This window comes from Filicampus tigris, chromosome 13 (genome assembly GCF_054856515.1).
Source record: "Filicampus tigris isolate MCC_2025a chromosome 13, RoL_Ftig_1.0, whole genome shotgun sequence".
NCBI lineage: Eukaryota > Metazoa > Chordata > Actinopteri > Syngnathiformes > Syngnathidae > Filicampus > Filicampus tigris.
The window spans coordinates 10,729,878-10,752,992 of record NC_141229.1 but is presented as its reverse complement, the minus strand read 5'-3'; the positions used below and the strand labels follow the sequence as shown (position 1 = coordinate 10,752,992).

Here is a 23,115-nt window from a genome sequence, read left to right as displayed (position 1 = left end):
TTAGAGAAAGTCGGCACAAATACAGTACATACAGTACAGAAATCTTCATTTTCCTCACGTTTGAACTGCCATAAAAAGCATTCCTCCAATAGAAAGTTATTCCAGTGGATTCAGTTTTTTTCTGCAATGGTAACGTAATATAGTTTTGTTTTGTTGTATCCTGCATATGCAACGCTAGTACATGCATTTCGTTACTCCCCGAGTAATGACGTGCGCACTCTGATCTCGCATTATTGTGTTCTCACGGAAAGATGGTGCCCCTAACGGACGACGGTGCCCTACGCACTGTGCGTGCTCCGCGTATTGGGAATGGCGGCCCTGACCCCACTCTGCTGCCGACATAAGAAACTACAGTGAACTCAAACTATAGAAGTGCAAGGTGGTGAAAGATCACGTGCATTAAAAACGAACAACTGGTGCTGTTGCCCTACCTGGTGGTGAAGTTGGTACATTACACAAACCCTTTGACAAAACACCTCAAATTTAACATTTGATGAGAAAGCATGAACGGCTGCAAACACAAAAAGTAAAGTATGTCCTATGTGTGAAAAATGCCAGATGAAACATTTTTACATATTTAAGACCTTATTCTAAACCTCCTTTACCAAAGAACTGCTGTTTTAAAAAATCAAACGTGACGCTTTGGCACCAACATTTTGCCACTCCTGATTTACTGGTAGGCATTCTTCGAATTTTGAGCGTTAATACCATTCCATTTTTGTCTCTGTTGCCAGTAGTAAACATTTTTACTGACATTGAGACAGTGCTTCGCTTTTTTAAACTGATGTGCAACAATATCAGTAATTTAATTTTATTCTTAAAAATTAAGAATAGTGGGAGGTGCGCGGTGGGGTCTTCCTCTATCCAGCCACAAGATAGAAGTGTCTTCCTCAAGGAGCCCAACACATTCACCAAGCTGAATAAATGACAGTTAAAAAAATGTATTTACATATTGGATACAAATTGCATTTCACTTACATACCACAAAAAAGTACAAAATTATACATGTAAATGTTGGTAACAACCATAGTTGAAATAAGATACAATGTCAACAGTACTTATGTACTGTATATTTGATGATATGTAAAATATATGAATAAATGACGCCTGCGTCAAAATATGGGAGACAAATTACAGACAAGAAAAGCCACTAAATGTATGGCATTAAAGAAATAGTAAACTGAAAAATGGTCTCTTCAATAATATGTTCTATGTTACCCCACTAGTCTAAACACAGCATTCTGATTAATATTGCATTTGAATGCATATGAATTAAGCAGCAAAATCCACCAGTTTTTATCCATCATATGGGCCGGCCATTTTGCCACTGGCTGTCGACTGAAAATGACATCACAGTTGCTCAGGTAACGACCAATCACGGCTCATCTGCTTTCTGAGGTTGGTCATGTGACGTTCGCACAATCTGAGCCGTGATTGGTTTTTGCGTGACATCAAAGTAACAAAGGAGAGAGCGTAAACAGTAAAGTCTGTCTTTAAGTGCCACACCAGTGTCTAATTCACATCTTGAGGTGCGACATCCCAAGGGCACAGCTACTTCTTCCCCATCTCAAAACCAAGTGCTTGTCGTTGTGTCGTGTTCGCGCAGGACACCAGTGCAACTTCACTCGGCCTCCAGTTCGCTCTCGGGCATCTGGACACTGTCCGTCCGGACGATGCAGGTGGGTCGATGGCGGTTAAGCATGTGGATCAGCTGCTGGCGTTCAAGTTTCAGCTCCTCGATCTGGGCTTTCAGGTCCGAGTTTAACATCGCTAATCTTTCCGACTCCTGTGGGAGAAGGAAGGTAGGAAGTTAAAGGGTCAGAATGCACGTCATTCTTCTTTTCCTTTCGGTTTTTCCTTTCAGGGGTCGCCGCAGCGAATCAATTGCCTCCATCTAGTCCTGTCCTCTGCATTCTCTTCTCTCACACCAACTACTTTCATGTGCTCCCTCATGACATCCATTAGCCTACTCCTTGGTCTTCTTCTAGGCCTCCTGCCTGGCAATTCAAAACTCAGCATCCTTCTACTAATATATATTCACTATCTCTCCTCTGGACATGTCCAAACCATCTCAGTCTGGCCTCTCTGACCTCAGAGAACCTCAGCATCTTCATCTCTGCCACCTCCAGCTCTGCCTCCTGTCTTTTCCTCAGTGACACTGTCTGAAGACCAAACAACATCGCTGGTCTCACCACAGTTTTGTACACCTTTCCTTTCATTTTTAGCCGACACTCTTCGATCACACCGGACACTTTTCGCCACCCGTTCCAACCTGCCTGTACACGCTTCTTCACCTCTTTTCCACACCCTCCATTGCTCTGGACTGTTGACCCTAAGTACTTAAAATCCTCCACCTTCTTGATCTCTTCTCCCCGTAACCTCGCTCTTCCACTTGGGTCCCTCTCATTCACACACATGTATTCTGTCTTACTGCGGCTAACCTTCATTCCTCTCCTTTCCAGGACAAACCTCCACCTCTCTTGCTTCTCCTCTACCTGTTCCCTGCTCTCACTGCGGATCACAATGTCATCTGCAAACATCACGGTCCATGGAGATTCCCGTCTGACCTCGTCTGTCAGCCTGTCCATCACCATAGCAAACGAGAAGGGGCTCAGAGCGGATCCCTGATGCAGTCCCACCTCCACCTTGAACTCCTGTCACACCTACAGCACACCTCACCACTGTCTTACAGTCCTCATACATGTCCTGCACCGCTCTCACATACTTCTCTGCCACTCCACACTTCCTCATACAATACCACAGTTCCTCATAAGTTTTCTCCAGATCTACAAAAAACACAATGCAGCTCCGTTTGGCCTTCTCTGTACTTCTCTATCAAAATCCTCAAAGCAAATACTGCATCTGTAGTACTCTTTTTTTTTTTTTGGCATGAAACCATACTGCTGCTCACAAATGCTCACTTCTGCCCTTAGTCTAGCTTCCACTACTCTTTCCCATAGCTTCATTGTATGGCTCATCAGCTTTATTCCTCTGTAGTTGCCACAACTCTGTACGTCTCCCTTGTTCTTAAAAACGGGAACCAGCACACATCTCCTCCATTCCTCGGGCATCTTCTCACTATCTAAGATCCAGTTGAACAAGTCTCCTTATCTACTTTCCTTCCAGATGACACACCAAGTACTCTCCTACCTGTCTCCTTGATCACATTAGCTGTAGTTTGCCAGTCATCTGGAAGCACCTCCAGACCACCCAGAGCTTGTTTTAACTCAGAATGCACATGTCATTATGAGACCAAAAAAAAGCGACCGGAGAAACAGGATAACTGGCTTGAAAAATGATTTTAGCCCTTTTTTCTGGCTAAAATGTGTGAAGTGACGGTACAAAAACAGATGTTACATGAGGTAAATTGCTTACAAGGGTGTAATTTACACATAAACAGGTAAAATGAAAGACATGGAAATCAAGACACGGTTAACATGACTACATTTTTTTTTGCTCGGATTAATGGCACACACATGCTGTTTTGATGGTGAAATGAATAATACACTGGAGAGCTGACGTTAGCTAGCCTAGAACGCTAGCCATGATTGTTTTCTAAAAACAGTGGTGCCTTGGGACACAAGCTTAATTTGTTCAAAGACCAGACTTGCAACTCAAAGCACTCTTAACTCAAATAATCTTTTCTCAGTGGAATGAATGGAAATGATATCCATCTGTTATAGTCTACCAAAAAGAAAACAAAAAGTTTCTAATGCGATACAATACAATACAATTTTATTTCTATAGCGCATTTCATAACAGCTAGAGCTGTAACAAACCATTTTGCGAGACAATAAATAAAGGCAATAAAAGGCCGTAATACACAAGTATTAATAAATATATATATAAATAATATATAAAATACAAATAAAACATATATAAACAAATAAAGACAATAAATTAACATAAAACATAATTGACACCTGGAGAAGAGCCGAAAATTTCAGGACTGATCAAAAGCCAGAGAATAGAAATGTGTCTTCAACCGGCTTTTTAACAGTACCAAGATGAGGATAAGGATGGAAGATTGAAAAAAAAAGAAAGTACCTGTTGGAGATAATCCGTCCTCTCTTTCTTCTTGTTTCGACATCGTGCGGCAGCCACCTTATTTTTCTCTCGCCTTCGTTTCCTTCTATCGTCCTCGTTATCCCTCTAAAAAGAGCAAGGGTATGTTCAAATTTTTCCTTCTTTAAGTACATATTGGAATAACAGTACGCTTAAATATACAGTCCTATTTTTAGCATTCACACAGGTGGCACGCACGCACAACATCCCCCCCCCCCACACACACACACAAGTGACCTTAGGTTTTCTTTCAAATATATTGAATTCTAAACAGATAAGAATACACAAATTGAATAAAAAAACACCAAATCTTGCATCTTGAAAAAGGGAACCAAAAGTGTCGTCTTCGGGCCTCCCTCAATACTATAGTATTTTTATGTATATAACATTCTAGAGTTCACCGCTGAACTTCCCAGCATGCCTTGCTGCTAGGGGTGTGCATCTCTCCACAAAAGATGATTCCATACGTTTCTCGATACGATTCAAGGATGTAACGATTTTAAAATGTAACTATTCTGTTCCATTTAGTGGGGTTACGATTGATTTGATATAGTATAGCTGTGGCATTTGTCATGTTTATTAATATGTAACATACAAAAGCTCTCTAAATCCCAAACTATCCGAGTAATTAAATTCAAAGAAACAACAAATCATCAGACACGTCAAACCGATTGATTTAAACCGTCCCTACATGCAGCACTTTGCAAAAAGTATTCGCCGTTAAATGTTATCCTCTCTTGGACACGGTACCTCTGTTTTGATGACAAAAGTCCTCTTTCCCAGGCTGCTCATTAAGTGCAGAGGTGACAGCATCCTCTTGAACTCATGCAGCTCACCAAACTTGAGCGTGTCAGTCAGCGTGGTGGCCGAGATGCCAGCCAAAGAGCCCAGACTGGGCAGGGAACCTGCTGTCACAGAGGGATCCGGAATTTGCCCTGGCATGGTATCACACTCAGCCGTGGCCACAGCTAGGGAGATGCACAATAGCAGACATAGTCAGTTGTTGCCTCATTCCAATTCATAAAACCACATGAAATAGGTCTTATGAATTAGCGGTCCGTTTCTTAGAATATCAATACTCATGTTTTTATTTATTTATTTTTGCTTTCTTTTTCCTGGAACAAATGCAATTTGTAAATTCCAAGAAGTTATGTCAGTGACTCAACAAATGACCTGTTAGATGTCAACAAATTATGCTTGATTCCAAGGAGAACTAAAGATAGCTTCTACCAAGAAATTCCTATTGACCTTCTTTCTGGACTTCATGTCAGGGGAGCGGAACATGGCAGTCAAAATAACTCTGCCGGGTCCTTTTAGAATGGGTGTTGCTATGTGACATGTCAAAATAAAAAATAAAAAACATCAACAGATGACATTGCAGTAGCGTGTTTGTGCAGAGCAGATTATTTTGCACCATTTACCAACTGACCTTTTTGTGCTGAAAGCGGATATTTGAAAATATCCATAGACAATGGGAAAGGTAAGTATGAGCACAATAAGCTGGCAAAGGCACAGGAAATTCCAAAACCACATGATGCCCCCAAGAAAGAGCATCTAAGGTCAAAGGCTCGGAAATAGGTAATCTTAGCATGACAAAAAAAGACACATGTTTTGTAGTAATCTTTAGTAAGTTAGCCTTGACATTTTCAGCAAAGTCGCTTTCTTTAAATAAACTACAATGCTGTGTCCAACTCATCCGCGACCCTAATAAAGACAAGTTGATGAATGGATGAATTATCATTAGCCAATCTGGCACCTCTCCAAAATCTTATGAAAATTAGTTCAATAATTTTTGCTGAACAATGCTAACCAAGTTATGAACGGTCAAAACAAGTAAACATTCTGGTGGCAGTAAAACAAAAGCTATCGGCACCAAAATTGTGTTGTTTTGTTTTTCGCCGCAATTAGCGTTTTCCATGTTTGTTTCATATTTAGTATATTCTACATCACAGGTGTCAAACTCAAGGCCCGCAGATCAAATCCGGCACGACACGCCATTTTTTGTGGTCCATGCAAAAGCTTGCTCTCCTTTACTTTTGCTCAAAAATATCAATGGAAATTGTAATAAAATAGGTGTGCGAGTGGAAATAAGTGGCAAGTGGTCTTTGTTAGTCAATGGAAGGAATCTGTTGGACAAGGACACAGGTCAAGTGAATTGTTGAACAACTCTTGATTGCACAAATCAAGCCTTCGGCGATTTCTGTCTGTCTATCCATAATGATAAGATATAGGCATTGTGATGTCCTTTTCAGTTGGCAGAAGTGACAAAATGGCTGCCCCCAGAGATAGCTAAAAACGGGTGGATTAACTATTATTCCACAAACGCAATATTTATCAGAATGTCTTGTTTCAACAAGTGGGCCTGCATAGAACATATTCTAGAAAAAAATATGTTTGGGTTGACTTCCGCTTTAAGAACAGAGTTTGAGTACTTTTACCACCTCTGCTAAGTAGCAGAGATGGAATCAAGTCACATATGTGCAAGTCTAAAGTCTCAAGTCTTAATTTTGAGCCTCAAGTAAAGATCCGGGTCATTTTGTCCAAATGAGGTCAAATAATGATAATTGCCGAATTATCTAATCCGTATGTATAACACCTCTTGAGATAAATCACTCCAATTCACCATCCATTACAATAATCGTCATGTAGAGTAATTTAATATTTCTGAATCAAAACTTGTTTTAAACAACTTCAACTTGTCTCCGTGCACCACCCAAAAAATGATACCAAGACTCTACAACTCAATAAGTCATTTCCTTATCACCAGTTGCTGGATTTGTAAATATAATTTATCTTTAAACTGAACACTGAAAATGAACTCAAGTCTCAGTCTGGCAAGTCGTCATGTCTCAGGTCATAAAAAGTCGAACAACTCGAGTCCAAGCCGCAATGACTCAAGTGTCCATCTCGGCTAAGAAGACACAACAAACCCCACAAATATAACGTTGATTTACTTGAATTCACAGTGACATTATTAGTCGCTGTGTATACCAGCTGAATATGCTGACAAGGGAGGTGATGGTCTCACGTGGTCCGAAAGTGGACTTACTGTGTGAAACAAGTCCGTAATACTGAACGAGTTGGAAGCGGAAGTTTTCTTTTTCTTTCTTTTTTTCCGCTTGATTGCAGTCTTCGTGCTTTTTACGCAACTTTGTGTTTTCGTAAGACAGCAGCACCAATCAAATGTTGCAATGTCGACATTGGACGTTTAAAAATCAGTGCAAGGGGCCAACACGCATCGTCGTGAGAATATGTTTGAGCGTAAAAACACACGAGATGTTTGCGGTGCTATTGTAATTACCACCAGAAATTACCAGAGTAATAACGTTAACTCGAATGACAACTCAGAGAGAACTTTTTTTTTTTTTTAAATAAACCAGTCGTTTTTCCAACATGTCCACTGACCTGGCTCGGAGCCCAGCTGAAACAAATGTCCTTTCTTCTGGTCGGTCGTGGGTCGAGTGTAGATTTTATAAAGTGGAAACCGTTGCATCAGCCCGACTCTAAACGTGATCCCCATCTGGGAGGATTCGGGAATGCGGAAATGAGGAGGCCGATGCCAGCAACTGGGATGTAAAAAAAATGCTATAGTTGGAGGGGATGTCACACTCCTCCTCCAATCAACCACCGAGGAGCCTACACGACAGTACTCAGTGATGGGAAATACTCCGTTACTGTAACTTTATTGTACCTATAGATTTTTACTTGTGTATGTTTCTGACAAATTATTTTGTCCAATGATTCGTTATATAGTTCAGCATAGCTTAAAAAATTGGGTATTGCAATTGACAGTAAAAATAAATTCATTTTTACTTTTGTGCTCGTAATGTAAATTTCAAAGTCTACTTTTACGGTTAAAAAAAAAAGCTTTTACCTGAATCTTTTTCACACAAGTACGGTATCTGTATTTCTTTTTAAGTATATTGTTATTACTTTTGCCAGTGTGAAGTCAAGAGGCCAGAAATCATTTAAAACAACTTTGTGTGCACATAATTACTGTACCGTGTCCCACTATCGTTCTGTAGCTTAAAATGTCTTGCAAACCCTGGTTACAAACTAATTCAGCAAAGACCCAATTAGCGGACATCGCTAAAGCAATATTCCTAATCAGTTGTGACACCGGAACTGTTTCAATTTCTCTTAGTAAGTCCCAAAAATATTATTTATTCACAAAAAATAATGTTACTTTGTTCTTCTGTTTATGTCAACAACAATGTTACCATAGTTACCTTGAAAAGGTAACATATAGTTAGTTACTTTACTGATTACTTTAATTTAAAAATAAATTAGCTACTTAACTGATTACTTCATTTTAAAAGTAACTATGTTAGATTACAAATTACTTTATGAGTTATATTTTTCAGATGCCGACAACCCCGCTTAACAGAAGAAAATATACAACCAGTTTTGCCAATATTCAATTGGAAGTGCATTTTTAACAGTGACGCTTCTTTTTAATTGAAAATACAATGAAGGCAACTTTTTTATACTTTACATAATTATTTATTTTTAGTTCTTTAATTGAGTGGAATTCAATTAACATAAACATGCTACTTTTTTTCATAAAATGTTTTTATAAAAACAATAATATAGTCTTTCTAGACTTCACTAAACATATATTTTTAAGGCAGTTTGTTGTGGCCTGACATATTAAACTGTTAATAGTGTCATTGCATAAATTTGGGGACCTCATACAGTCACACAGCCTTGTAAGTATTTCTTTTTAAGATTTAATGTGCTGCGGTCACATTTAATTATTTATTTATGTATTTATTTATATATTTTTGACGTACCGGTAGTGTTTTTGAAGATGGGTAATACTTTGTCCACAGCACAGTGTGGAATGTACCTTTATATTTTCTTCAGCTGACACAAACCTGAAATAGTGAAAAGCTTTCCATCTTGAAAATGTAAATCGTTTTTTTTTTCATGTAGTCAAAACATGACATGACGTATGACACGCTCGCAGACGCGAATGCTAAATTGTGAAGTCCCAGAATGGTTCACATCACTATGTATTCTATTCTATATGCAGTGATTCCCAATCAGTGTTCCCTGGCACATTAGTGTGCTGTGAGACATCATCAGATATGCTGTTGGAAATTATCCAATGTCACTTATTTGTTGATGTATATTTTGGCATGCACTGGAAAGGAGAGGAATGAAGATTAGTAGAAGGCAGAATATATATGTGTGAATGAGAGGGGTGGATGAGGAAGAGTGAGGCTACAGGGAGTAGAGATAACAAGTGTGGAGGACTTTAAATTCTTAGGCTGAACAGTCAAGAACAATGAGAAATTTGTGATAAGAAAGTGAAGAATCCAAGCCAGTTGGAATTGATGGAGGAAAGCGGCAGGTGTGTTACGTGATATTAGTCTCTGTTTGGCTGAGAGGGAAAGTTTACAAGTTGTTGTTGTGTTGCAGTTGGTGTTAGAGAGGAGAGTGCAGAGATAGGCTTAGATGGAAAAAGATGGTATGCTGTGAGGTGTATTTTGGGTGATTATTATTATTTCAAGTCATGCGCCATTAGTTTTGTCACCGCTTTCATCCCTTGAACTTTCTATCATCCATCCATTCAATTTGTGTTCTTCTTCATCCTGTCCTGGGTCCGCGTTGAGTTTGAGCCTACCCCCGCTGACTTTGGAAGACTACATCCTGTATAGTCGCCAGTCAGTCATGGCCAGAGGTGTCAAATTTAGATCTAGAAAGTAAAGTACCTGCCGCAGTCTGGCTTTATCCACAGCTGCTTCTCAGGGTTTTTACTTTCTGGACCTAGATTTGACACCCCTGGTCATGCCATATAGAGACAGATTACCATTCACTCTCACATTCACACAGTCATTGAGTGGGAACTAAACCCACCCTGCCAACAATGAAGTGCAATGTGAATTTGTATGTACAGTATTGTATAGAACAAGCTACATTTTTTTAGGATTACTCACTACTAATTATAATACAATAACATTACAAAACAATAACATGCAACTCAGAGTCAATTCATTTTTATTATTACTCAGCAGCATAGATAAGCACTCAATGCTCAATCCCTTCATCCTTTAACAAAATCTGACAGGTAGAAAAATAAATCATAAGTTACATCTCGATCGATATATAGTATATAGCACTGGATGTTTTCATGGAAAACTTTCTCAACAATGAGGTCAAAACCACAGTCGATGACATTGAGGTAAGCGTGGATGAATGTGTGTGTGATTACAGCATCAACAGCAATCAGGACACCAAAACACAAAACCATACAGACACGTTAAATTCCACATTACATCCTAGATCTAGTAACAGATCATATACTGATAGATATGCTGTACAGTATATATACGTTTTGAAAATGATCTGGAAACTTCTCCGCATGCATTTAAATGGAGAGCTCGCTCATGTCAAAGTGATCGCCATGCTACATCATCACACGGTTGGCTATGTGTCGTTCTTGACTGCAGTCATCCTCGAAGCGTTTCCGCTTACTCACAGTAGCTTATGCGACTCGCTCACTTCTTGTATCCAAAGTTCGAAACCTGCAAGAGAGAGAAACAAACAGCACAAATCATCTTCCTTTATAAGGCCAGCAACGTTGGGGAGTTGAGGTGATCGACAGATTCGTTTTTTCCTCCTCCTCCTCCTCCTCCTCCTCCTTTATGGCTGTCCAGTCCCTCTGTGAGCAAGTCCAGCTCAGGACAGGAGAAGGTGAACACGGACAGGTAGCTGCTGCAGGTCGGGGTGGAGGTCACCACGGGAGTGCTGAGGGGCTCCAGGTCGCTGGAGACAGACTTGTACAGGGTCTCCCAGTCGGAGACCCCGAGGGAACCGCTCAGGTCGATGTCCGGAACGGACCGGGCCGTCTCCACGGGCGGCTTGTCCTCCAAAGTGGGCAGCATAGCGTCCAGGATCCCCCCCTTAATGTCCAGAGAGGGCTCCAGATCGCAGATGTTGATTTCGGCGCTGGCGCACAACAGGATGTTGGAGTTCCCCGAGATGGCTGCGGACGGATCGCTGGGGATGTCCATGTCTTGGAGCGAAGGAGCTTCCTGAACGCCGTCGTCCGGGAGCTGATCCTCCTCCGGACTGGGCGGGATTTCTGAGGGTCCGGCCGACTCCTGGAACACGGACTCCATGCCCTCGGACATTTGGCACACCGGTTTATGCGTGGCCAGGATGAATTCCAGGCGCTCCTTCTCTTTGAGGAGGTTGGCGATTTCTGTCTCCAAGGATGCTTTTTCCTCCTCCAGCTTATCCGTCTCCTTTTCGGGATAGAGAGCAACCGCATCCACACATGAGTGGGTGCGAATGACAGCTGAGCAAACGTGTCCCTTGTTTACTTACAGCTTGCAGCGTATCCGTCAGCTCCCTCCGTCGGTTGCGACACTTGGCAGCAGCCATTTTATTCCTCTCCCTCCTGATCCTTTTCTTCTCCTCCTCCTCCGGAGACAGCTGGCACGAGGAAGAAACAATTGAGTGAGAACCTCCAAGAATCCAGCCCCTCTCATCCCCAGATACATCTCACTGCCAATTAATGCAGCCTCTGGAGAACGGCAACATGTTTTGTGGCCACGCGTCTAAAAATAGGCCATTGTTGCAGACTTGCTGTGACCTGAATATAAATGGAATGCCTATAAGGAAGAACGTGCACAATGCCGTGCACGAGCAATTCACTGGAAATGTGCATTGCATGCTGTGAGTTGACCCGATACCTGTTCTGCTTTCGCCTTCCTCGCCACATTCTTCCCCTTATTCCTGCTCTCTCTTATGGGTGTTGCCTGGCGAGAGCTCTGCGGCTCATTGGCTCGCTCGCAACCCGGAGACGGGGAGACAGATGTAATGATCGTAGGCTGGACCATCCACTGGAAATCAGGGCTAGAGGAGATTGCAGTGACGGTCGGAACAAACGCAGTGTCTTGGCAGACGTCCTGGGGTGGAAAAATAAATTGAAATATCCACTAAGAGAGATTTTTTTTTTTTTTAGGCCTTTGGAAAACACGCTTTCATGGATCGAGTGTAAACAGAAAGAATTGGAAATCTGGGCAAGATTGCATTCTGGGTGGGAAAAAAATCTAAGGAGATGAGTGGGGGGAATAAAAAGAAATAATCAATAATTAGATGTATTGATCCATTTGGATTGTACGCTTCCATGGACCTGACTGTGTAATGTGGACTAACCGTTCCTTGACATGTAGCCAAACAGAAATAGCCCTCTTCCCCGATCAATATTTGACTTTATCATTGCTCGTGACGTCAGCGCTGACGCAGGGATGCTGTGGAGTCTCCTGAATGGATTTATTTTTCTCAATGAACCTCTGCATCGACACGCTCGCATCTGGCTCACATCTTGTAAGCACGCACCAATATAAAAAGACGAAAGAATTCCCACGCGCCGCTCCGATCATAGAAAAATAAATATGAAAATGTGGCAAAAATGAAATGATTCGATTTAGAATTTGTGCCTCAAGTAAAAAGGACGACTTAAAACGCTCTGCGTTGTTGAAGAAAAGATCCATTCATACCTTTGCATTGCCCCCCGAGGAAGAGGAGGATGAAGAGGAGGCAGGAGAGTTCGCCTCTTCGACCGTCTCCTGGCACCTTGTCCCGGCGGGAGAGTCCGCCCGGCAGGTGGGAGACACTGCTTCCATGTCAGGCGTCATCTCTTTACGAATCATCACGGAGACACACAAAGAGTCGACTGAATAATTTCAACAAATAGAAGAAAAGCTCACAGGGAGCCTGCCGAGGTTCAGTCGTCCAGGTATAAAGTCTACCTGGTAACTGGACGAGCTGGATGCAAGCCCCTCCTTTAGAGCCCTGCTACAATTTTATGAATGAACCAGGGTTGTACCATTGTCAGAGGTGCGGGGGGTTTCCGACTGAGAGCAATGTTTTTGTCGTTGGAGCTTAATTGTCTTAAATTCATCAATATCATATTTCTGCAATTGATAATCTATAGGATTTGTAGGCTACGTTAACGCCCATTCTAAGTGTAAATGTCAGCTTTATTGGGGGGGCGTGTGTGAGTGAGTTATTAATACGCACGTGACCATACATTTTCTCAGCGATGTCATCGTGTGCGTTTGTTCATTCAATCCGCACGTTTCCCAGCCTTCATTTACACCACCCGTTCAGAAAGAAAAAATAAAAACAAAACACCGTTTGATAATCGACTCAGGGTACGTTACTTAGTTTTGAATGAAAATAAGTGAGACGTCATAATATTTGTACTGAGGTGAGGATAAAAAACGTGACGGCGAAGGAGTCACGTGACTGGAGGACAAGAGGAGACGAGCATCCTCCTCCTCCGCAAGGACAGACAGACTGCTGAGTTCATTCTCGGTAGAATCTAGCAGACATTTAATGGTTTCTGGAGACAAAACGTGAGTGGTGACACATGCTGTTTGTGTGGCCAGGAAATAAATAAGTTCGGTGTTTGTTAAGTACAACAAGACCAGTTCAGCATGGGCTACTTACCTTACTGTTTGCGTCTATATTGTGTCATTACAGCTCCAGCTGTTATGAAATGCGCTATGTAAATAAAATTGTATTGTACTGTATTGTAATAATAAAAATGGAATTTCAAATTAGATCGGCCTACTCCTTGTAGCATGGTTAACATACATGCAATATTTGGGACACCATAACATTTTCAGACTCTCTCAGATAAAATAAAGGTAGTATTACATTGTAAGTGCACGTTCGTATGTACATTGGATTGCTCCTAACTGCCTCTGTAACTGTCACTGAGAAGTCATTGTTTAGTCAGGGTTTCATAAAATCTGATGTTCTTTACTAAAGACAGGTTCTTTGAGAGTTTGCAGTCAGATAAATTGTAACCGTCTTAAAAAATCCAGCTAATATAAATGAATTCTGGCAGGGTATCAAGGAAACTAAGAATACAGCATCCATGTGAATATGGCAGGAAGGTCACAGGTTTCAAAATGCTACCCTTGATGGCCACATAGTCGAGGTGTTTCTAATATTTGGACTCTATACCAAAATACCCATCTGTATTTGTCCATAAATAAGGAACATTTAGGTGTCCAAAAAAAAAAGAACACTGGATGAGATTTGTTCGATATACTCAGTGATAATCAGTTTTTAAATGGATTCAAGACATGTCAGGTGCCCCTTGGCTCAACAGCCTCTTGGTTTTTTTCCTGATATTGGGTGTTCTCATCACCAAACTTTCTCTTCACGGTTTTGAAAACGATATCACTGGGACTGGGTCACAGGTTAGCTTTTCCTTCCACTTGGTGTCACTTCAAAATTAGGATTCACCAAAAGCTGTCATGAGCCTGAGCTATGGTATCCCCTAAGTGAAGTAAAAAAACACACACACACACACACACACACACACAAAACACCCATGGCAACGACATAGCAAAAAAAACAAAACAGGTTGGGGCCACACTAATATTCAACTTCTATATTGAATATGTTAAGTAGGAGGCCACAAATGGCCTTCAGACTGCGGGTTTGAGAGCCCTGCTGTAATTAACGCAAGAGACCCAAAAAGTAGTGAGGGTATATTACTTTAATAACTTTTCAGAAGGCCAACATTTACGGTCCTTTTTTTGTTGGTCACATGAAATAATCTCATTTGTGTCTTTCTGCCGTACTCATTAAAATTGAAACAAATAGAATAAAAGATACAAGTTTAACTTTTCGAAATAAATGGACTTTCCAAACGATGCTCTAATTTTTGGGCACACACCTGTAGCAACTTCTCATTTTGTAACAATTTCCACAGATTTGTCTATTCATTTGCTTGTTATGTGTCCAATAACCATACTTTCCAATCCAGTATCTAATTAAAGAAATATTAATAATGTATGCATGTTAGGGTCATTCAAAACTCTAAATTGTCTGTGGGTAAATGTGTCCTGAGACTGGAATTTCACAGTCATCCATTTATGTATACAAATCCATTTATTAAAATAAACATTTAAATAAAACTACCTACATGAGTTTGCCACCAAATTATCTATCCCCATACAGTACCCAGGCTTTGTACATGCTTCTTAACTTTCCAAGGTTGGGTTTCTGAGGTTCCTGTGGAGGACAAGAATGCTTAGTCATCGTCAAAGGTGTCTGGCGGGCACATTTTTTTAAGAGCACTTGAGCCTTCCAGTACCTTCTGGTTGGGCTCCAAATGGACAACGTCGACGAGCGGAGCGATGGACGGGCGGCCGTGGGCGCACTGGAAGGGCAGCTGGCAGGACGACAAGGACGCAACCAAGCTGCGGCACTCGTCTCGGTTCAGGCTGTCGTTGAATTTGATGGCGCCTGTTGGAATGTGTAGCGCTTTTCGAGTCTGACGCTTGAAGCCAAATGATGATGGTGAGGAGGATGATGATGAAGAGGAGCCATTTGACCTTACCGTGACACGCTAGCGAGGCGAGGACTTTCAGCACCGTGAGCGGGAGAGTTCCTTTCACCCTACCGGTGGACCGGAGTAACTAACACAATACAGTGATACACACAGTTTAAACATCCCTGTTCAAGTGCAAGGTTTTTGTGGTACAAAAAAAAAGCATAGATAAATCATTTCAATTATTTTTTTTTTATCTTTTCAAAAGGGGAAGTAAAAATATACTGAAATAAATTGGTTGCACAACTCTTGTAACTGGGTTAAGAAAAGCAGTCACATTCAAACTCATCAAACTGACGAACCCCAAATAAATTAGTTGTTGTCTTGGGCTTTGTCTAAAATTGATTCGGCTTCCTAGCAGAAGTCTGACGGTTTTGTGCTACCACTGACTGCTATTTCAAACTGTTCATAATTCCCTCACAAGGTGAAACGTATTATGAACAGTTCCAGAAACTAGTTTGTGATAGCACAAAACCTTCAGGCTTCTGCTTGAAAGCAAAAAAATAAAAAAATAGTAATTTCGAATAATCAGTTCAACCTTGGGAGGTTCAACACTACTTTTAATATTTTAACCAAGCATGCTTCTTACCTCCATCTGCTCTTGAAGGTAATCCTAAAAAAAACAACAACAAAAAACACACACACACACACAAAACAGTGAGAGTGGGTCATCTCAATGATGTGATTTTTAACACCAGTGTAGCAAATTTCTACCTCAACAACACGCTTGATAACAGATGGCCTCTTCCGCCGAAGCTCATTATTTTCTTTTTCCACGAAACAAACGGGCACCTTGCCTACAAGCACCTGGTCATCCTGCCTCGGTGTGAATGTCACTTCGAGGCCCAAGCTCCGCAAATGAATCTGACAAGACCTGGTTGAGGACACAGCAAGTTGCTTGTTACATATTCAATTCATATGTAGCATAGAGACGCCTACCTGCCCAGTCGGAGTTGGAAATTATGAGGCTGACTGAATCTACCCCAAAAAAATAAATACAAGAAAATAAGGTAAAGGACGAAGCAGTTAATCTGTAATCAAGTTTTTTGGGCTTGGTAAATAGAAGGTAATTATTTATAATATACATCAATTTTTCAACCTTGTTATTGACGCACACTATCAGCCACAACATTGGGTAGACCTGCACAATCCATTGAAAAAAAATCAGTGTCAAAAATTCTGCCTTTTCACAAATAGTGCTCAGTTTGGACTAAGTGCCAAGTGGGGATTCATGGAACAATATGATTATTATCTTGGTTGCCATTTTCAACTGTGTCGCATTGCCAGAGCTGGGCATTCGTCTATACTTTAGTCTTAACTCTAACCCATGTTTGATCTTTTCGATTAGCGATTAACTCATCACTGCCAGACATTTTCAGACGCACCTTTACCCTAACGTTTGAAAAAATTTGAAAAAAATATAAATAAATTCCTAGGATTGAATGGCTGGACTCTGAAAAGACAGGTGATACAATGGCAGAGAATTGGTTAATTTCCGACAAAATATTTCGCAGCTTCCATAGTTCAAAGGTTGTTTTGAATGAATGTCATTATTTTTTTTACCTTATACTGCCAATTGAAATCGGAATTCTGACATTTCATTTCAAAGGGAAAGCCAAGACAAAAAATGTCTTCACAATATGTTCTGTGCACCGCCACTACTCTAAACCCGGCATTTTGATTAATGCTGCATTTGTGGAATCTGAATTAAGCAGCAAAATGCACCTGTTTTTATCCACCATAGGGTACGGTCATTTTTCCACTTGCTGTTGACTCAAAATGACATCACAGTCTCTAAGGGCTCAGGTAACAACTACAGAGCTAACCTGTTTTCTGGGTTTGGTCATGTGATGTTCACAAGCTGAGCCCTTGGCCAGGGGTGTCAAACATACAACCCGCGGGCCGGAACCGGAACCCAAGGAGGTTCGATCAGGCCCGCAGGATCATTTAAATGTGAAAAAAATGCATAAAAGACACAGAATTAATATTTTGAATACGCTGCAATTCATGAATTACCCGCTAGGGGGCACACTGTTTTGATCAGAGTAGAAGACAACATTGTTTAAAAATTCCTTTCTTTATAAATCTAGTTTAATCTTAAAGTGCATTACTACATTTTTCAATACTAAATACTTGTTAAAGTTCTGTGCCTTTGTACAATCAGTGGGATCAGTTGCAATGCATATATGCGAATGATAAAAGTAAGTTGCACATTTGTCTAAGGAAATCTAAGGTGTTTCATGAAATGTTTTGTTAAAGGAATGTTCATTACATTTCCCTAATGTTCTTGTGCTTGTTTACACCAAAACAGAGGAAATACATTATATTTTGGTTATTTATAGCAGAATATGGTATAATTTTAATGGGCCGGCCCACTTGACACATACTGAGGCCGTATGTGGCCCACAATGTGAACTGAGTTTGACACCCCTGCCTTAGGCACTGTGATGGCATTTTCAGTCAACAGCAAGTGGCAAAATGGTGGATTTTGCATATTCCACAAATGAAATATTTGTTGATCCATTTGTTCGTGTTTTGTTTAGTGGGGCCGCATAGAACACATTTTGTAAAGAAAATGTTTGACTTGACTTTCCCTTACCGTCCAGCCCTGTGACGAGGTGACTGTGCAAGTGCACCTAATAAAAGTGTTCCTTGTTTTGTTGCACATGGATAAATATTCACCTGAGCAGTCTTTGTTCCTCTTCTGTCACACAGATGTGCAGAGGCGGTAAAATGGTGGATGAACACAGACGTCTCTCGCCGGGTGCGTTTGGGTCCTCTTCAAATGAATCTGTAATGGTACACTGTGCTTTGACTACAGCACTGGAAGAGTATCTCTTAAGTAATACCGATTGTATATTGACCGTAGCATTGTTTGTCTGGTTTTGTACCTGCTATTAGGTTTTCAAGACGCACTCTCTCATGTGCAGCGTGCTGGTCAAACAGTACTAAAAGATTCCCTGTCATTGAAACCCAATGAATGAGAGGAAGAAAAACATCAAAGAAGAGTAACAAGATAAAATGAGGCTCCATACCTTCACTTTCTGGATCATCAGTTGTATTGATAAGGCACGCAAGAAACTTGGTATCAACTTGATTGATCACCTGCAAATGTAAATGAAGTTGCTTGCTAGATTATTTAAACATCATTCTGATAAATGTGTTTGCAGAATAAGAGTTAATCCACCCGTTTTTAGCCATCTCTGTGGACAGCCATTTTGTCACTTCTGTCGACTGAAAATGCCATCACAACTGCTCAAGGCAGACTGTTTAAGAGCTGCAGGAACCCTGTCTCCTGCTCTGAAGGGAATCTCAGGGTCTCCTGAAATCTGTAATGACGCCACAAAACGTGGCGAAATTTGTTGCTCTCTGCTTTCAATTCTTTTGGGGGGAACAGTCACTTGATGGGCTGGTTGCTAACTTTATAAGTGCATGTCATGGTAACAAAGGCCATACTCTGCGATTGCAAGAGACAGCACCAAGCAGTGTTGTTTTTGGCAGGCATTTGAGATTTAGTCTTAGTCTTAGTCTGTTGGACGAAAATGCTTATCGGTTTTCGTCACATTTAGTTATTCCTATTGGTGATAGTTTAAGTCTAGTTTTACTCGACGAAAACTCAAAAAGGTTTTAGTCGACAGAAACTCCCCCAAAATTTTCGTAAATTTAGTCGACGAAAATTTAAAAAGTCCGTTTTAGTCCGTTTTAGTTAAAAACCATACATACAGGCATACATTTTTTAACTGATTTGTCAAAAAATGTAAGTACTTTGGGGGCTAACCGCATTGCTAACCGCAGGCTAAAAAGTCATTCAATATTGGTGAAATAAAAAACCGGTGTGAGCCGAGAACAATGACCGCAGACCTGTTTGTGTTTTGTTGTGCCGGTGTGTGCAACGGTGTGTGCGACGCGTGCGCTCTGCGTGCTGTCCCGGCGGTGAGAAACGAGGATAGGTTGCACCAGCATTGCAATTGTTTGAAAGACAGATTACGTGTACAATAGGAAGGGATGTCATAATTTTTGAACGTCTGACGTTGTGTGGTCGTGTGGTCCACACGCTAACAATTTCGTCCTGTCTCGTCTCGTCACCGAAAATTCATGTACGCCGCGTCATGTTTTCGTCGTCAAAGAGCCTCGTTTAGCTCGTCATCGTCAGGAAAAAAAAGGGGCGTTAACGAAATATTTCCGTCATCGTTACAAAAACAACGCTGGCACCAAGAAAGGCGCGATTTTAACACAAATGTGCTCCATTCTTTATCCTTTGTGTATTTTGACCGCAGAATAGCAGAAACCTTTTAGGACACCTCAGAACTATTCAATTGTGAATAAAGTGTCCAAATAGCTCCTTTATTGAGCCTTACCTTCATAGAGTGTATCATGGCCTTCGAGAAGCGGTATGGAAACAGGATGTTGTGGATCTTTACAGCAAGCCCACCAGCTTGCCCACTTGAGATGTCCACACCCACCTTTTATCACAAGACCCCCTCATTAAAACAAAAACATACTTGAAATCTGAATTTGTACAATGGATGTACAGGTACACCAGTTTACCTCTGGAGGATGCACAAACACAGGGTTGTTCCAGCTTGAGTACAAAGATGAGAGTGAGTTGCAGGTCTCAACATTGTCACCTGGGAACAAAAAAAAAAAAAAAAAAGCACACGTAACGTTGTACAATGCACAATATATGAGCACCGGTCCTTCACTCAGATCCTTCAGCGGTTCAGTACCTGCGTCATCTGTCCCTGTACTAAGTACTCTTTCACCTCTGGCTTTAGGTATGAAGGGCAGCACTAGCTCTGCCTGGAACGGGTAACACCTGTACTCCATCCCTACAGTACGATACAGTAATACAATAATACAGAAAGAGAATGCACTTTTACACTAATACAGTGGAAACCGTTTGAATACAACTGCTTAATTCTGAATGTTTAATTTTCCTTAGCCTCTTGAAAATTGAGATGTACAGGTCACATTAATGGTAGAAAAACATTTGAAATGATTTCATAGGTCTTATCTGTATACATCAAAACACATGACATTGGGGCAGGGGTGTGTACACTTTTTATATCCACTATATCTGTTTTCTGTCATTCTACACGAGGATGATTGCAATGATATGTTGCACTGGGGCTCCAATGGCTGCTCGTGACTCACCAGTTTCAGAGACGACACTAACGGCCATGTTGGTGACATCAGATGTGCAGCGAGCCTGCGTTTCTTCCATTATTCCCAAATGCTCATATTTACTAAGCCCAGTCACTTTGTTGACGTACACCGTTTTTCCTGTTTCAGCATCAAAGTGATGGAGCCAGTCAGTAGGCGGTGCAGTGGTGCCGTCATCACTGGGCTCAGCGCAGGCATTGTTATTGTCGTCTTGAAAGCCTTTGGTACTAATGGGACTGGAATTATGTGGAGAAGCACAACTAGGTGGTGCTGTGTCTTGTCGCTCATTTTGTCTCAAGTGGTTAAGTTTGCCCGCTAAAGATTGTCTGTCTGAGGTGCGTTTTAGCGTGGTGGACACTAAATGAGCAGCTGCACTTTGGGGGGACTCTTCTCTGTCAACTTTTGTTTCTGTGACATCACTTTTCTGGGAAAGAAGACCATTCTGGGCATCCTCTACAACGTTTGGCTGATGTAGTCGAGCATTAATCGGACTTGCCAGCGAGGTAACCTTTGATTCCACAGATTTCCCATAAATTCTTCTGAACTCGTCAAGTGATCCAGACTCCTTAGCCACCACTTTGGGAACCTTTGAGGGGACAGCGTGAGAAAAGCTTCTGTGCGGTCTTAGCGAAGATGAATCATGGTGTGCGTCAAGGGAGATTTTGCGTTTTGAATGCTGCTGATGAAATAGTGTCCTTGTGTCGTGGCGAGCTTCCTGCAGACTTTTATGAATGAATGGACAGGACACACGAATCTTTCTGAAAGTCTTCTCTTCTTCCCCTGAACCCTGCGGAAGGAGAGTTGTTTGATTGATTAATAAATGGGCGTTGCTAGTTGTTTGAGATAACCTGATCTCTTTTTCACTGTCCACAGCTTTACCAAAGGTGGGCTTTGCCTCTTTTGCAACATCGTTAACAGGGTCCAGTCTGGTCTGATCAACATGTCCTTCATTTTTAGTTGCAAGCACATCGAATGCAATGTGAGTCTTGTGTTTACGATGAACAGATTGCGATGCTAGTGTTGGCGCCGATGTACAAATGGAGTTTGTACCAACGCTCTGGTCAGCACTGTTTTTTTCATCTTGCGCCGCGCTGTCGACTTTAACCAACCTTGGTGATGCACCATGCAAGTCATCTTGGGAGAGCACCAAGTTCTCCCTGCAAAGGAAAGCTTTTACGGCCTCCTCTACGCACAGCAAAACACCATCCCAGTCTTTGAACTCGATTAGGGTTTTGGCAGGCTCAAGACTAATATCATACTCCGAATAGGAACATTTAATATCAATGACATATATTCCGTGGAGGTCTTGGCAGCGTTTCTGCTTGGGGCTCCTAACGGCAGACTGTTTTTCCGGGCTGTCATTCCTCTGAGTTGGACTGCTAAGTCTACGTAGAAGCGAGTTGAGCAGCGTGTGTATGCGTGTCTTTAGAAGCAGTCTGCCATTCACGTACAAGAACTGCAGGCTACCATTGTAGTGGCCCTCTCTGCCAAGGTAACCCGTCACCTCAAACTGGGCATGCGTGTGCTGGATCTCTCTCAGTTTCTGAGCTCGGGTCAGGCTGTGGATCTGAATAAACCTGTGGTAGGTGTCTCTGGCTTTGGGGAGCTGCACTATCATGGCTCCCGTGCAGTCATTCTTCAAGGTGAAGGACACAGAGGGGTGCATCAGAGACATGGCTTCCACCCGGTGTCTGACCCTCTCACCCTCCAGGACATGGTCCATCCTCTTCCTGCGTACGGGCATGTTGTGGAACAAGTTGCAAATGATAACTGTGGTTCCAGCAGTTGGTCGACAAATGTCTTTTTCGAACACATCCATCCCTTTGCCATTCTTGAACATCCTAACAAGCGTCCTGCCTGTGTTTCTGGCCCGGGATGAGATTTCTACAAGCGTGGCTAACGCAACTATACTTGCGATGGCCTCACCCCTGAAGCCATAGTACCCGAGCTCGTCCAGGTCGCCCAGTGAGTGACATTTGCTCGTGTAGTATCTGTTCCCCACACACGCCATGTCCTCTGCGCTCATCCCGGCGCCGTTGTCGATAACCTGCACCTTGAACGCCTCCAGGTCCATCCGGACGCCCACACACGTCGCCCCGGCGTCGAGGCTGTTGAGGACGAGCTCCTCGACGCATTGTTGAAGAGATGGGACGGCGACACCGGAGCGAAGTTTCAACCGAACCTCTTCCGACAAACATTTAATCATAACGGGTGCACATCTTCACTTGTTTGGGAACGTGACATTTCAACGTCGCCACTTAGGTTTGCAGAGTCCTCATATGGTGACCGCAGTAAATTCTCTTCGCTGTCACGAATAAGTCATTAAAATGAATGAAAAAAAACCCAAATAAAAAGTAAACGACGCTAAAACCAACAGACCGGTTGGCGTGAACAGTCAACGAGAAGGAAAGTATGTGGACACCGGAAGCTAAATTAAACTGACTGACTGCCATCTAGTGTTGTGGAAGGAAACAATGGCGTCACTTTCCTAGCGCGCCACCTACTGCACGGGTTGAATT

The 23,115-nt window shown here is 41.9% G+C and overlaps 3 protein-coding genes across 6 annotated transcripts; all 3 read right to left on the bottom strand.

Annotated features, from left to right (window-relative positions):
- Window positions 1-797: 797 nt before the first annotated feature.
- LOC147137567 (jun dimerization protein 2-like) lies at window positions 798-7,631 on the bottom strand. The gene is made up of 4 exons (XM_086048698.1): window positions 7,471-7,631; window positions 4,816-5,033; window positions 4,048-4,152; window positions 798-1,786 (listed from the first exon to the last, which is right to left on the bottom strand). The coding sequence occupies exons 1-4, from the start codon at window positions 7,583-7,585 to the stop codon at window positions 1,622-1,624; spliced, it is 603 nt and encodes a 200-aa protein (XP_085904824.1). The 5' UTR covers window positions 7,586-7,631; the 3' UTR covers window positions 798-1,621.
- Window positions 7,632-10,051: 2,420 nt separating this feature from the next.
- LOC147137566 (protein c-Fos-like) lies at window positions 10,052-12,887 on the bottom strand. Its single transcript, XM_086049323.1, has 4 exons — window positions 12,579-12,887; window positions 11,769-11,984; window positions 11,401-11,508; window positions 10,052-11,318 (listed from the first exon to the last, which is right to left on the bottom strand). Exons 1-4 carry the CDS (start codon window positions 12,729-12,731, stop codon window positions 10,635-10,637), a joined length of 1,161 nt encoding a protein of 386 aa, XP_085905449.1. The 5' UTR covers window positions 12,732-12,887; the 3' UTR covers window positions 10,052-10,634.
- A 1,691-nt stretch (window positions 12,888-14,578) lies between these two features.
- Window positions 14,579-23,044, bottom strand: mlh3 (mutL homolog 3 (E. coli)). Of its 4 annotated transcripts, none has more exons than XM_086050247.1 (12): window positions 20,588-23,044; window positions 20,161-20,262; window positions 19,982-20,061; window positions 19,792-19,896; window positions 18,469-18,538; window positions 18,325-18,393; window positions 18,116-18,224; window positions 16,148-16,307; window positions 16,023-16,046; window positions 15,443-15,521; window positions 15,197-15,382; window positions 14,579-15,114 (listed from the first exon to the last, which is right to left on the bottom strand). In XM_086050247.1, exons 1-12 carry the CDS (start codon window positions 22,800-22,802, stop codon window positions 15,047-15,049), a joined length of 3,267 nt encoding a protein of 1,088 aa, XP_085906373.1. In that variant the 5' UTR covers window positions 22,803-23,044; the 3' UTR covers window positions 14,579-15,046. The 4 variants fall into 4 exon arrangements, with proteins under 4 accessions (XP_085906373.1, XP_085906374.1, XP_085906372.1 ...); XM_086050248.1 differs by having other exon boundaries at window positions 15,197-15,348; window positions 20,588-23,043; XM_086050246.1 differs by having other exon boundaries at window positions 15,197-15,348; window positions 18,325-18,538.
- Window positions 23,045-23,115: the final 71 nt, after the last annotated feature.

Coding starts and splice junctions, on each gene's coding strand:
- LOC147137567 (XM_086048698.1), bottom strand. CDS start 7,585: ATGGGGATCACGTTTAGAGTCGGGCTGATGCAACGGTTTCCACTTTAT. Junction 5,034..7,470: donor TCAGCTGGGCTCCGAGCCAG/GTCAGTGGACAT, acceptor GCATCTCCCTAG/CTGTGGCCACGGCTGAGTGT. Junction 4,153..4,815: donor CTTTTGTCATCAAAACAGAG/GTACCGTGTCCA, acceptor TGCTCTTTTTAG/AGGGATAACGAGGACGATAG.
- LOC147137566 (XM_086049323.1), bottom strand. CDS start 12,731: ATGATTCGTAAAGAGATGACGCCTGACATGGAAGCAGTGTCTCCCACC. Junction 11,985..12,578: donor CCTCGGGGGGCAATGCAAAG/GTATGAATGGAT, acceptor TTTCCACCCCAG/GACGTCTGCCAAGACACTGC. Junction 11,319..11,400: donor TGACGGATACGCTGCAAGCT/GTAAGTAAACAA, acceptor TATCCCGAAAAG/GAGACGGATAAGCTGGAGGA.
- mlh3 (XM_086050246.1), bottom strand. CDS start 22,802: ATGATTAAATGTTTGTCGGAAGAGGTTCGGTTGAAACTTCGCTCCGGT. Junction 18,539..19,791: donor CCATGATACACTCTATGAAG/GTAAGGCTCAAT, acceptor TTACATTTGCAG/GTGATCAATCAAGTTGATAC. Junction 16,308..18,115: donor GAGGAACAAAGACTGCTCAG/GTGAATATTTAT, acceptor GTCCTCAACCAG/GTCTTGTCAGATTCATTTGC.